Source organism: Falco biarmicus, chromosome 2 (assembly GCF_023638135.1).
Source record: "Falco biarmicus isolate bFalBia1 chromosome 2, bFalBia1.pri, whole genome shotgun sequence".
NCBI lineage: Eukaryota > Metazoa > Chordata > Aves > Falconiformes > Falconidae > Falco > Falco biarmicus.
In genome coordinates, this window is record NC_079289.1 from 59,615,653 (window position 1) to 59,630,728 (window position 15,076).

The 15,076-nt window shown below is 38.7% G+C and overlaps 1 protein-coding gene across 1 annotated transcript; it reads left to right on the forward strand.

Moving 5' to 3' along the window:
* The first annotated feature begins 230 nt into the window (after window positions 1-230).
* Window positions 231-14,998, forward strand: ERCC5 (ERCC excision repair 5, endonuclease). The gene is made up of 15 exons (XM_056327112.1): window positions 231-728; window positions 1,358-1,533; window positions 2,009-2,124; window positions 2,229-2,321; window positions 3,155-3,215; window positions 4,127-4,270; window positions 5,209-5,416; window positions 5,693-6,643; window positions 7,059-7,291; window positions 7,667-7,786; window positions 9,480-9,693; window positions 10,821-10,965; window positions 11,813-12,013; window positions 12,925-13,009; window positions 14,337-14,998. The coding sequence occupies exons 1-15, from the start codon at window positions 641-643 to the stop codon at window positions 14,889-14,891; spliced, it is 3,390 nt and encodes a 1,129-aa protein (XP_056183087.1). The 5' UTR covers window positions 231-640; the 3' UTR covers window positions 14,892-14,998.
* The last annotated feature ends 78 nt before the right edge of the window (window positions 14,999-15,076 follow it).

Genomic DNA, 15,076 nt, shown 5'->3' on the forward strand with positions numbered 1-15,076 from the left:
CTGGGACTCGCCGCCGGGCTCCACCGGAAAGGGGCGGTGGGACCCGCACGCCCGCGGCAGCCAGAGCCACAGCGGGGGCACCCCAGGGCGGCCGGAACCGCCCCGCCCCGCCCCGCCCCGCCCCGCGAACTGCGCTTCCCGGCGGGCAGCGGGGCAGGGCGGGGCAGGCGCATGCGCACGCTGCGCGGGGCCGCGGCGAGGGGTCCTCGGCCTGGGGCGGTGGCGCTCCGCCCCCAGCGGCAGGTGAGCCCCGCCGACACCCCGCCTTCCCCTGTCCCCCGGGGCCGGGACCCCCGCCCGCCCCGGCCCGCCCCCGGCCGCCTCAGCACGTCCCCGGGGCGGGGGCTGGGTGGCGGTCCCTGCAGGAGGGCAGCCGGGGCGTCCCCGGGGCTCCCCCGCGGCCGGCTGTGGCTGCGCTCGGGCGCAGGTGCTGGAGGGGTGTCAGGTACCGCGAGCTGAGGGGACCGCCCGGCCTCGGCCCGGGGCTGCGGGGCCGCCCCTGCCCCAAGCGGCCTCTGGATTTCGCCTTGCGGTAACGAACCGTTCGCACCGATGGCACAGCATGCGTGGGTCCTGTAATCTTTGGGTTATTCCTGCTGTTGTTCCTCATAAATTTTCCTCAAGCGGCTAAGAGAGCACAATGGGAGTTCAAGGACTTTGGAAACTGCTTGAATGTGCTGGAAGACCTATAAACCCCGAAATACTGGAAGGAAAAATCCTTGCTGTTGGTATCCTTTCAAAGTCAAGTTGAGGAGCCAAGCTCGTGAGGGAGCTTCTTCCATTTCACATTTGTTTCTACGTTTAGGTTTTGGGTGGGGTTTTTTTTGCGTTTTAAATCATAACAACATTTTGATAAGTAAATTTTATGCTTTATAATGTTGAAATGCTAAGCTCTTTGGGTTTTTTAATCTTATAAAAAAGGGACTTTTTAAGTAGATTCCTGATGCAAGTGTTGGACTCTGAGATTTTGTGCTGTATAAATAAACATGCTGCTCTCTGTAGGACTAGAAGATGAAAAAGTTTAAATGCTTTTGCATCAACTTTCCTATTATATATACTCACTTAAATGTTGGGAATATGTGGAAAGAAGTTACCCTCCATTTATTTGTAGAAGTAACTGGGGAGGTATTACTTACTTGTTGCACAGTTGTTTTGACTTTGCTTTTTGTTCAGGGTGATGAGGGCAAGAATTTATTCTTCTCTGAAGTTCACAAGTGTTTGGATAATCCTGGTTTCAATAAGCCAGGCCTGGAACAGCGGGCAAAAGCCACTCAGTAAAATATGTGCACTTTATAGAAACTATTAATATGGTATATATGCAAGATAGCACATTTTTTCCTCTTAACAGTTCTTTAAGATATCAGTATTTGGTTGAACCAAGCAATAAAGGGAGCCAGAGATCGTGGTGGCAGTTCCATACGAAATGCTCACCTCCTCACTCTGTTTCACCGGCTCTGCAAGTTACTGTTTTTCCGAATTCGACCTGTCTTTGTTTTTGATGGAGAGGCACCACTTCTGAAGAAGCAGACCTTGGTAAGTACCTTTGCTGAGTCATTGCAATGTAAAATAGGATGTACTTCTGATACTACGTAGCCATTTTCAGTTTCCTTCTTCTGGTGTTTCTGAGCCATGAGGATGGAGGGCTTGGAGGAGTTCTTTGCAATCCCAGTCTTGGTTAGCTGTTGGTTGGAGTGTGCAGCTGCTCCCTTTTGATATATTCAGGTTTGATTTGCACAGAAGCCAGATTTCAGAGAGGCTGATGATGGCATAAGCCTGGGTCTTACTCCAGTATGGACCTGAATGCAACTCTTAAAAGCTGAAAACTGTGCCTTGAGTCCCACAGTGGAAACTGACATAGATATTCAGAGGGTCTGAAGGCTACATCCCCGTTGGTGTAGGATGAGTTAGGAGTCACTCATAGACTCAGCACACAGGATTGTAACAGTAATTTGCTGGATGTGTACCTTCAGCATCCAGAGAAATCTGGGTGTTAATCTTACTTTCACAGGCTAAGCGAAGACAAAGAAAGGAAGTTGCCCTCAGTGATTCCAGGAAAACTACAGAGAAACTCTTGAAAACATTTTTGAAGAGACAAGTTATCAAAACTGCTCTTAAGGGCAAAAGGCAAGAATGAAAAATATTTTCCCCTTGTTTATAAGTGGCAGGTAAGTTTTTATGTAGCTGTTAATCACTGGTTTGGGTTGGTTTTTTTCCTTTCTTTCCCTAAGGAATGAAGTTTTGCCCAGTATTACACAAGTTCGAAGAGAAGGAATTGATGATATATATGCATTGCCGCCTTTAGAGGATGAAGAGAAGAACAGGTAGGTTGAATTAAGATTTTCTTAATTCAGAAATTAATTAAGAAACAGATTAAATTACTATAATAAACTCAGAAGTATAAACCATGTTTTTTGGATGCCGCTGAAAGGCATTTGACCCATGAGATTCTATGATGTATAAAGTATATTTCTTTAATTTATATTTTATTTCAGTTTCTTTTTGGAGAGTTTAGTTTATAGCTCTAGATACAGAATCCTTCTAGTTATTTATGGAAAAGTTACAGGACAAGCTTTTCACCCACAAATTAAATTACGCTGGATTCATGTTTAAGTATGAATGCGCTACTTCTGTCTCTGTGGCCACATCTATATGACTAAATGGAACTGATTGTTCAAGCTTGGGTAGCTGGTGTGTGGCAGCTTGATTCTGGTATGCATCTCCTCATTTGGTAGTATAGATGTATGTATATACATACTTTGTATGTACTTGTCAAACTTGTGACATCTTCTTAAAAAACACTAAGTGGGAATGTGGAGCTATCTGTTAGATCACTTTTTGCACGCATTTATGCATACTTCTCTGTACTTTAAATGCTGACCAAATAAGAATTGGGGAATGATTCAAACAGCAACAGTTGTCTCAGTCTAGTTTCAACTGACATAAGTCTGCCTTCTTGCTTTCTGTTCAGGTCAGGTCTTGACTTGTGTGTGTGTGTGTGTGTGTGTGTGTGTAGATGTGTATATATCTGTGTGTACTTTGTGTGTAAATTTTTTTACTTATCAGTGAAGGGATGACTAATGTCCCTTTACTTAAAATAAGAACTTTGTTTTCCTAGGTAAATATCTACATCTTTTTTCTCTTTGTAATTTTTTAGCTCGGCGGAGGAAGATGAAAAAGAATGGGAAGTGAGAATGGGCCAAAAAAAGATCTTGCAGGTTAGTGCATCCTAATCGCCCTGTTAGTGTGAACAATCATCTCATTCATATGCTACGCTTGAAAGACAAACAAAAAGGTTAAAAACAAAAAAATGTTTGGAGTTATAGGTCTTACTGTAGCATTACTTATCAAGCAAACAAGTTAATTTTCAGCAGTCTATGAATTCCTACTAATAAGGAAATACAAATCTAATTTTCTCCAGTAGAATGCAGCAGAATAGGATTTTCTTATGGTATCTTTATTTATTTGAATAGTTTCTCTGGACATGTGAAGAAGAAATGTTTTTTTGTAACAATATAAGTGCAATATATGCATTTGTGCACATGTGTATGCTTATATAAGACAGCATATTTAACAAAATTCCCATGCTTCTGCAAACGTGAATTGATATTGAAGCATTTCGGTCCTCAAGTTTTCACAGATAAATTCTATATTCCCTTCTGATGTGCTGATCTCATGGGAAGGGGAGAAGAGAAATATATAACCTAAGAAGGTAGCAAAATTAATAATAGAATTATGTCTGCTTTCATCAGAGTAAAAAGGGGGGGCGGGGAAGAAAAAACTCTTGGAAATAGTGTTTGTCCTTGAATTAGTTCACATTCAGAAGGAGAACCTCTTTGGAAGGATAACATCAGAAATAGCTGAGGCTGAGGTTATAGGACCTGCTTCTGTGATTTATCTTCTTGTAAAAAGAGTAAAACCAAGTTTCTCTGTAAAGTGTATATTAATTATGTACTTTATTTTATTAAGTAGTAGTTACCTCTTAACTGTTTTCTTCACAGTATAGGAAGTAGCAACAAAGATTTTGTGGTTTTTTGGTTGTTGTTTGGAGTGATGCTCTAAATATTTTATTGTTCTTTCTGTGCTGTAATATAAAATAGGTATTTATGTTGCTTTCCATTTTTTATAGGAAGAGTTATGTGAAAATCCTTATTCTGTAGATATTGAATCCGAAGATTTCAAAAAACTGCCTCCAGAAGTAAAACATGAGATCTTGACTCATATGGAGGAACTTACAAAGCGCAATAGAACATTATTTGAAGCAATGCCAGAGGTAATATTTAAAATAGTTTTCAAGCCATCAGAAGGGAGCTATTGCCTTTCATGCAGATGGAGACTATGTAAGGCTATTACATCTGGAAAGCTTTATCCCCAGGCCTATTTAATAAGAGATGTTACACTGAGGGGAAAAAAGACCAATGAGATAACTCTTAACTGAGCCTTCCTGTGTGTCTGTTCAGAGCCCTATCTCTTGATTTCCACTAAATTTGGGAGAGCTAATTCAGGCTGGGAAAAATCATGCCATGATCATGCTTCGTTTGTCTTACACCCCAGATTTCAATTGCAGGAGCATACTGCTGGTGTGGATCAGCCAGGCAGAATGAATGCAGATTGGATTCCAAACCCTCAGGTTGTTAGGGGAGCTGGCAGCTGGGAAACGGCTGTTGTAACTTAGACAGATGTGCTGCTAAAGCCATTCAGAGACAAATGGGGGATCCTATAGTACCACTTCAACAACAGCTTTTCAGAGCATAGTTTGATTTTTGAAAGTGCTATATATGTCAGATCAAATGATAGCTTGTGCCCAGTTGCAAGCTGAGAACCGTCATCGTAAAACCATCCACATGTGGGTTCTGTTATAATTGCATTGTTTTTAAGATGGGGACCAGCTCTGTTAGCCAGCTAAGTTTTGTTGGTCTTACAATTAAGATCTCGTTGTGTTTTAGCCAGCATTCAGAACTACTTAATGGTAGCTTTTAGAATTGTTGAGTGTTACTGAGCTAGTGTTGCTGTTGCTTGGGAGAGCAACAGTCAGTAAGGCGTATGTTACCTGCTAAAGGAAATTCTTAAAAGGCTTTTCAGAAAAGGGTTAATGAACTTGCTTAAAAGATGCAGCTAGTGGCATTTTCTTTAAGATGTCTTGGTGTTTTTGTTTTGGTTTTTGTTAGGTGTTTTTTGTTTGTTTGTTTTGTTGTTGTTTTTTTTTTCAAGGAGTCCAATGACTTTTCCCAGTACCAGCTTAGGGGTTTGCTTAGGAAAAGCAACCTCAATCGGTGCATAGAAAATGTACAAAAAGAATTGAATCAACAGCACTCGGGTGAAATCCAAACACAATATGAAAATGAAGGTGGTTTTGTGAAAGAAGTGGAATCTAGGAGGGTAGTCTCTGAAGATACTTCTCACTATATCCTAATAAAGGGTATGTCAGGTTTGAATTTTTTAAAACCTCTTATATGACATATGCAGTCTGCAGCTGTCAGTTTTAAGAAAAACTTGAATGTTGTTTACAGGTGCATGTAGCCAATACTTTGCATGACGTGTGTTACTGTTAGGCATAATTAACTGTGATCTGTAAACATGTACAAAACTGGTTTATTAATATTTATGTAACGATGTTCCTTATGTAAAATGGAATGGTAGTATGAAGCAGCTTTTTACTTAATAAAGAAAAAATCAACAAAAAACTTTCTTTCAGGTATTCAGGCAAGAGAATCTACAACTAGAGACTTCGAAACTACTGCAGGACCCTCATCAGAAATGCTTGAATTTACTAAATTGAATAAAGTCAATGAAGCTCCTGCTAATACAAAGCTAGTTACATCTGACAAGTTGCAGACAGAGAAAGATAACAAGGTGGTGACAGCACCGCCCTCTCCTCGAACTTTGCTTGCTATCCAGGCAGCTATGGTAGAAAGCAGCTCAGAAGAAGAACTGGGAGGTGAAAATACAGGACGATTGAACATGTACCAGTCTATAACAGAGGAAGGCAGTGTGTCTCCAAGAACACTACGGGCAATTCAGCAAGCTCTGAGTGATGATGGTAGAAGAGAGGAAGTTGTTACTGTTAAAACTGGTGGAGTGCTACCAGAAAGATCAGACTTAAAGGATTTTCTGCTTAGTAGCTCAGATGAAGAAGATCAGTTTCCTGAAGATAAGGAGGGAAAAAAAATACCTACATTTACAATTCATTCATCAAACCAAGTTATTATGCAAGACACTGAATGTGAACAAAAGAGTCAGGAGTTGGAAAGAAATCATATTACACCCAAGGACACCAGTATATCTAGAGCTGGAAATTATTCTTGTGTTGACTATACTAGAAAAGGCAAAGAAGATGTAGACAAAGAAGAAAATGATTCCAAAATGGGCTTAAATTCTTTGAGAGATAAGGATATAAATTTGTGCATGGAGAAGCCAAGCTGTTCCCCTGTACAAACTTGTATACAGACTTTGATTTGTGCTGAAACAGCAGACCTTTCTAAAAATGAGGAAAACTTGACAATTTCTGAAAATATAGAGGAAGTAATTTCGCAAACAGAAGAGAATGCATCTGAGGTACAAAAGGATATTAGATCTTTTCCAGAAGCAAAAGGTCCTGAGGAGGAAAGAGAACGGATATCAGAGTCTGAAGACAGTGATTCTGATGGTATGTGCTTTTTAGTTGTGTAAAAAGATAAGAAAATAAGACCTTATTGTTTATGTAGTCATTTGAAGTTAAGCTTTTCTCCTAGTAAGAAATGCTTTAAAATACATCGATTCCTACATAAGTAGGAGGTGGGAAGAAAAATCTGAGCTATGATTTTCCCCTTAGTGTGTTATGATTTATCATTGAAAGCTGACTGTACAATACAGAGAATCAGGAAAGCATGCTGTTGTATACATTGAACTTAACTAGTGTATTAATGGTTAACCACTTGGTTTCTGTAATTTCGCAATCCTTATATCCATTTACTGCATACAGTAAAAAAACCCAAAAACTAATGCCCAAGTTAAAGCCATGTACAAATACTTAGTTTTAAACAAGCAGCAGGAAGTTGAAATCTTTTATTTTCCTTTAATAGGAAGCTTTATTGAAGTGGTTACTGAAATCAGTAATAAGGCTGAGTTTGCTACTGAATGCGATGAAAAACTGGGTGATGAAACAGTTCTTCCAGAAGGGGAGACAGGGCACCACAATACTGTCACTCAGGACTTGCTGAAGGAGTCTGATGAAGTACAGTTCGCCAGCAGTCAGAACGTTGAAAGAGAAGATGATGGTAAAGATGCAGGGGATGAGTGGCAAGACATCAATTTGGTAACTCCTTATTTGGTTTGAATTAGTAATGAAGTGCTCTGTCCCCAAGTAGTTTTTAAGGAAAACTATTGGACAGCTTCCTACTGTTTCATTGCTTTCTCGTATATGTATCTAATTCTGTGGGAACTTTTTTTTTCTTTAAAGATGATGGTTAACCATAATTGCTCTGAAATCTGGAGGAAACTTTAAGGTTTTAGCACTCTGATGAGCAGAGCTATCTCTGGTCTTATAATTTACTGCATTAGAGAAACTACAACACTTTCAAGCGTGAATTAACAGAGCATATGCTACTAGAATAATTATAGTAGGGAACTTCGTGCTTTACTTAAGTAAGTATACCTGAATTGTTGAAATAATGAAAGTCTCATCTTTCAGGAAGAACTAGAAGAATTAGAAAATGACCTCTCTGCTGAGCAGAACATGCTTCAGGCTCAAAAACAGCAGCAGGAGCGTGTTGCGGCTTCTGTAACAGGACAGATGTTCTTGGAAAGCCAGGTAGTATTTGCTGAAGTATTTTGATTTGATACAGCATGATGTGGTCCTGCCCTCCACCCCAGTCAAACATTTTCTCAAAAGCTGTTAGTAATTTTGCTGAACTATGGGTCACCTTTTTTCCTTGAAGGAGCTTGTTCTGTTTGGTCTGCTTGATTTAAAATATTGAAAGTATTTAGATAATCTTGAATTCCAACAATTTTAGATAACTGTTATAACATTATAAAACAGTAATAAAATTATGAATAGATCAACATTTTTTAAAGCACCGACTTTTTAAGGTTGGGCCGGTTTGATCCTTGCCTGTTGCTGTGAAGGGTGCAAATTGTAACTTCTTAACATCTTGTTGTTCATTCAGCAATATGAAATTGGTGTAATCTTGGTGTTAGGTAAATTGTGATTTCTCCTAAGGATTAAAAGCTTACAGGAAATCCATATGGTAGTCCAGATTTATTCTCTGGGTAACTGGTTGTAAAGAATCTCACCAGTAACACCTGTGTAAGCCTGTAACTTATGTTTCAGTATTAGTATTTAAGGGTTAATGCAGTCTAGTGCAGGGACTACTTGCAATACAATGTCTTGAGGTTAACATATCCATAATGTAGTGGACTGGTGTTAGAATAGTTTATTACATCATAGATGCTAACGTTAATTCTGAGGAAATATATATGTGTTTTTAGTTTATTTGCATAAAAGGGCTAATTTAGATAATCTTTAAATGATTAAAATTTTTGTTTCCTTTGTTAAACATTTGCTCATATTATATCTTGACATGATTTTTTTTTTTTAAAGGCCAGTAGATTGTGCTTTTGTAATATTACATGTCATATAATGGTAGATACACCTTTGTAATTGTTAGTCTTTGACCTTGTGCTTTTTCTCTTTATTACAGTAAAAGTTTAAGTCTTGAGACTGACTTTCTTAGGGTACAAAAACCAGCTGCAGTGAGAAAGAGATGTGTGTATGTGCAGATACATGAATGCATATCAAATACATATTTAATAAATTTTACACCTTAACTTTTGCAGTGATTATTACATCCAACTTGGGAGCAGGAGAGTAAATGCAAAGCATAATTTCTGGAGGTGCTGTAATCCAGAATTGTGTTACTAACACAAGCCTGTAAACCTAGTGTGTGTGAGATATTTAACTGATGCTAAAAAATCTATTGCATAAAAGCAAATTGTGTAAAATGTGTCGAAATACATGTATGTGAAAACACTATCCAAAGGGTGATTAGTCTGACCACTGTTTCCTGCTTGATACAAATGTTTCTCATATGCTTTCATATTACTCTCTGAGCTAAGGTGATGACTGATTGACTGTTTTTTTATTTAATTTTTTATTTAACCTACATCTTTCTTTCGTGGAGCCCACATAAATGTAACGCATTAACTTTTCTTCATGTTATAGAAAGCACAATACTTCAGTATGCTTCAGACAGCAGATTCTCAGCCTGCATAGTAATAGTGTGATCATGTGGTGCCTGACTTATGTGGTACTGTCTGCCTGAGAGGAGTAAGTGGGATCTCCCCCTTTACTTAACTGTGCTTGGCACTTTTTAGTAGCAGTTAAGATTTGCTGTGGAATATTAAGTACCTCCCAAGTGTTAATCTAGCAGTTCTGAGTCAAGCAAAAGTATAATAGAAGTTTATTCTTTTGTTGAAATGTTAACTGTCTTCTCTCTATCCTACAGGAGCTTCTCCGTCTGTTTGGTATTCCGTATATTGAAGCTCCAATGGAGGCAGAGGCACAGTGTGCTGTATTGGACCTTACTGATCAGACCTCTGGGACAATCACTGATGATAGTGATGTTTGGTTATTTGGTGCACGACATGTTTATAAAAATTTCTTCAGTCAAAACAAATATGTGGAATATTATCAGTATGTTGATTTTCAAAACCAGCTAGGTAAGCCTTGGGTATTGATTTGTTAAATACAGCCTTTGCTAAGACGGCACTGCTGTGTATCTTTTTAAAGTTGTATTTTCTGCAGAATTTTGTGTGTCTGTTATTACAGTGCCTTTTCATTGGAGAGTCTCTAAAGACGTGCAGTTGGGTTGCTGATTTTATTGCCAGACAACCCCTCTAAATTTGCAGACACCTGCAATTAATACACTGAGTTAGTGTGGTGATCAAGGCTGGAGCTATGAACTGTGGTACCCGTTTCTGGGTAAATGTCAGCATGAATTTTCTGACATGGTGGAAGAAATTATATTCTGATGTCACCAGGTATAGTCTTCTGGAAATGAAAGTTAATTTTTGGACATGCTGACACATAATTTATTAGAAGAGGATCTGGCATATATAAAATATGTATGCTCTGTAAAAGTTTTGTGGGTGGGTTGGTTTGTTTTTGGTCTGTTTTGTTTTTCCCCTGATAGTCTTGCTTTGTGTGCCTAGACACATGTCCCTCCTTGTGTCCACTGATTTTTTTTTTTTTTATTTTATTTATTTTATTATTTTTTTTAAAAAAATCTAAGCTCCTGAAGCTAGTCAGTGGAAATCAGTCTGGTTGGCTCATGCCAAGTGGAAGTGGTCAGCTGAATTCTTCCTCCTTTCTGGCTGTTTCACAGGCTCTTTCGGTCTACTTAGCAACTGCACTAGCACAGAGCAAAAGGCTTCCAGTTTGGGAACGCTTTTAAGCAGCAGAGACATTGATATTGTGGACTAGAATTCAAACTGAGTGCTTCTATTTCTGGTTCAGGGGTTATTAAATTCAAATCAGCATTAGATGAGAACAGGACAGTAACTGGAGATCTGATCTTTTAGAAACCCAGAATTTCCCATGGTCTTAACATTGTAAAGTTTTAGTTTTGGCAAGATGCATTTGCAAGTTAGTGCTTGAGCTAGCAGTAGCATTTTGTCACTGCTCCAAAATACAATGTAGCAAATTCTGATGTTGAATTAAATGTAATTTTACAGAGTTAATGCTTTTGTGTTCCTTTTTTTTTTTGCCTTTCAGATAATGTATTTTTTAATTTGTAAGAGATGCTGAATCTACTGGGTTTGTTTGGTTTATGCTCTTTCTTTTACAGGGTTGGATCGAAGCAAGCTAATTAATTTGGCATACTTGCTTGGAAGTGACTACACTGAGGGTATCCCAAATGTTGGCTTTGTGACAGCAATGGAGATTTTAAATGAGTTTCCTGGACATGGCTTGGAACCTCTCTTAAAATTCAGGTATTCTTCATCGTATTTTGCTTTTTTGTCTCTCCATAATATGAATGTTATTTTTATGCTGCTTAAGCGTACAACAAAACATATGATCCTGTGATCATCATTGCATATCATTAAGGAGGCTAAGTTAACTGTAAAATAACATGAGTCCATTATATCACTATTTGAAATGGCAGGTAGATAAGGTGACATGTTGATACAGCAATTGCAGTGAGACTAATGAAGACAACAGAACAGCTGTAGAACTGTGTGACTGCCTCTGAGTTCAATGCAGAGCTGAATCAATAGTGAGTGGAGGTGTATTCTGCCTGAGTTTGTGAGAAGGTACTGTAGCTTGCTCATATAGAAAAGAGACAATGAGTGAGGAATGGGTGATCTGGAAAGAGACAGACAAGCAGACTGTGGAGAAGAACAAGATTACAAGATTTGAAGAGGGCCAAGCCAGTTCTATTGGCAATGGCAAGGATGGTTAGAATTCTTTTTTTATTATTTATTTTTTTATTTTTTCTTTCTTGCACACCAAAAAAAACCACCCCAAAATTATCATTATGTATGGAACATCCTCCCTAAGTGAGGCTGAATTTAGGGCCTTCTGTTTAGTGGTTTATGGGGAATCCATGTGATGCTTGCTACTGTGGCTTACAATGGCTACATTTACTGTGTATGTTTTGTCTTTTCTACTTTCAGGTTGTATGTCCGTTTGGCCATTTTTTATTTGGAAGTTTCCCACCTTGTTTCATGTAGTAACCGGAGTAGGGAGGCTAAGGCTATTGAAATTAGCATGGTGGCTCTTGATATTCCAAGTCATATTTTATGGAAGCAAATGAATGCTTTCCTCGATGTTTTTCAGTGAGTGGTGGAATGAGGCCCAAAAGAATAAGAAATTGAGACCTAATCCACGTGATACCAAAGTCAAGAAGAAACTGCGGGACCTGCAACTTTCTTCAGGTTTCCCAAATCCAGCAGTGGCAGAAGCATACCTGAAGCCTGTAGTGGATGAGACAAAGGGTTCATTCACCTGGGGGAAGCCTGATATAGAGCAGATCAGAGAATATCCTTTTACTATGTGGCAGGACTTGTTAGCTAGAAGTACTGGGATTAAAGTTCATAAGCGTTGTTAGTGAGTCAGTAATGGAGTGTCAAGTTCTTAACATCTCGTTGGTGTGAGGGACCCCCGGGCTCGTCTGTATGCGCTTTCCTACAATGACATCAGCTCTGGAATGGAAGGGAATGCAGCCATGCATGTGTGGCACTCGGGGCTGCTCTGTCCTCCTGACAGAATGGGCTGCTTCACTTTGCGTGCAAAGAGAATCTCATAGCTGGACTGCCTAGTTTGTTGCGATATGCTTCTGTAACTGTGCTGTGCCTGTTTCTAGACTTAGAGTGGGATTGTCTGCATGCTCCTGATGTATGTTTACAGTCTTTCACAAATAAGTTTCAAAACTTTATTAGAAATGATGATTCAGTCTGCAATTTATGCCTAGTTATTCACTGCATTTCTTGCCATAATGTCTGTTTCTTGCATGTGTTGCAGCTCGAGCTGCAGCAAATTGTTGAAAAGTAGATGACAATGCGTGCAGAGCTAATAGTGTTTTAAACAGTAAATGAAGCTTCCAGTGCATACAAGTGCAAGAATAAGGTTTATTTATAAGTATTTTGATTTATAGCAGTATTGTATAGCCAAAACAAGTTCTGTCTTGGAAGACACTCTTTTGGAAATGTTGATATTAGAGAAAATTCTGTATTAGAAATGTAACAGCGTGATTGAGACATGTAGTGTAATACTGGAACTACATAAGTCAGCTCTAACAACTTAGAGTATTTTCTCTGGTTTTGTAGCAGAAAAAGCTGTGGAGTAGGGCAACTTTCCTCCAGACATGGGTTGGTTTGAGTAATTTTCATTTTATATGTTTACAAAATACTAGTAATAGCTGTTTTGTAAAGTTCCTTAACTTTCTGTACATTCTGTCAGGATCGCTTTGGCTGGACTAGGACAAAGATAGATGAAATCCTGTTGCCTGTGATCAAACAGCTGAACTTGCAGCAGGTAAAGTATAAAACTATGTATAGCTTAAGGGTAACTGGAAGATTTAGAGAGCAGCATCTTAAAATGAAGAGCAAGGCTTTAATCTGAAGTACATTTCTGAGAAACTGGGGTTTGGCCATATTTTTTGATCTTTATATATTTTTTTAAAGTTGTTAAACTTCTCTAGACTTTTTTTTTTATGATTTGGGTTTGCTGTGAGGCACTACATAATTTTAATTGTTGTTTTCAAATTTGTTACCTTTCAAGCACCTATCTTAAGTCCAGATTGCTGTTTGTTCTGGGTGTACGTGAAACTACAGGTACCTCAAGCACCTTTAGTACTTTTAAAAGGCAGCGTGCTGTCTCTAGAAATTATTTATAAAAATGACCCTGAGATTTTGGTGGAGTGAGACTGACCATTTAGTACCATCTACATCCTTTGAGGAAGAGTGCACACTGAATTGTTGAGCAAGTGTCCAATGATACTATTACTCTTAATTTCCAAATAAATGTTCTGTCAACTTTAATAAAACTTAAAAGTGAATCATAGGTTATGCTGTGATACTGTGAAAGTCAGTTGTAAAATTGATTACCTGAGGTCAGATTCTTTTCTCCTTTTGCCATAAGCAAGGTAGGCATGTAGTCTAAACCACTGTTCTAGGTTCTCCCTATCACTCAAATGAGTGAAAGGTACCAAAACCCATAGTTAAATCCATATACTTTCAGGTGGACTGGAACATCCTTTGGAAGCATCTGTCTGGTTTAGGTAATTTTAAGGATAATATAGAGAGCTAGCTTAGTCTATTACAGCAAACCTAGCTGTGATTGAGTAACAAAGGCCCAGCATGTGTGACTACTTCTAGTTCTGCTCTTAAATCTATACTGTAGCAGCACATGTTAAAATGAACTTGTTTCAAATAACCGCATTTTGTTGCACTAGCATATGCAAATGTAAAGTGCACTTGTGACACTTGCTTAGTAAACATTCTGTTGTTTTAACAGCTTGAAGCTAAATATGTGTTTGTAAGGACATACTTAAGAGCACTACAGAGACTGACTGTATTAGGGTTGAAAATAGCAACCAAGTCTAATCATCATCAGCATAATACTTATACAATTTCACTGGGGTTTGCTTATTAGTTTCTTTAAAGGTGCTTGTGTAATTTATAATAAAGCGTGGGTATTACTATAATAATGCATCTTATTGTTCATATCTATTTGCATGCATATTAATTCCATTAGTTCTTTGTCGTGCTTTAATTTGGGATGCTTTATGGTATAGCTGAGAAAACAACTGCATTTCCATCACAAAACATCCAAAGGTATTTCTCTGTTTTATTTCTGATAGACTCAGCTTCGAATTGATTCATTCTTCAGACTGGCCCAGCATGAAAAACTAGCTATTAAAAGTCAGAGGTTGCGCAGAGCTGTGACTTGTCTGAAGAGAAAGGAAAAAGAAGCAGATGATGAAATTCGGAAGGCTGCTGCTGTTACGGAGATGGAAATTAAACAGCATGGGGAAGGGAAGGGGGGAGGTACTGCAGGCTGCACAAATCATCAAGCCGTGGCAACGGAAGTCCAAAGTGGAAAGAGAAGAAAACACTCAGATTCCAGAAAAGAACGTTTATGTGGAGGTGGTTTTATTGGGAATTTGCAGCTTTCAGAAACTTCTAGTGACTCCTCAGTAGAGGAATCGGAAAGCAGAGATCTAGGCAAGAGCAAAAGGAGGAAAAATGTCTCTGCAGTGGAGATGGCAGACCATAAAGAGAGAAAGGGGTGCAGTAGCTCAAGTAGTGAGGATGAAGAACTGGGAAAGATAGTCATGGTGACTGCCAAACCTGTGTTTGAGGGCAGAAAAAAGAAATCACGGAGTAAGAGAGGAATTAAAAAGAAAAAGCCTTAAAGAAAAGCCTTAAAAAAGAGAGACACTGTGCGTGTGGATTTTATGACTTAAGCTTTGTAAATATTCTAATGAATTTCAGATAATAAAATAATAAGTTATCCCTATAATATGTCATGCATTTTTTGTCCAGAACTTAAATAGGAGGCATTTTAAACAATGAAAAAATAGTTAAAGACCTAGATTGG

Coding starts and splice junctions, on each gene's coding strand:
- ERCC5 (XM_056327112.1), top strand. CDS start 641: ATGGGAGTTCAAGGACTTTGGAAACTGCTTGAATGTGCTGGAAGACCT. Junction 2,125..2,228: donor ACTGCTCTTAAGGGCAAAAG/GCAAGAATGAAA, acceptor TCTTTCCCTAAG/GAATGAAGTTTTGCCCAGTA. Junction 5,417..5,692: donor TCACTATATCCTAATAAAGG/GTATGTCAGGTT, acceptor ACTTTCTTTCAG/GTATTCAGGCAAGAGAATCT.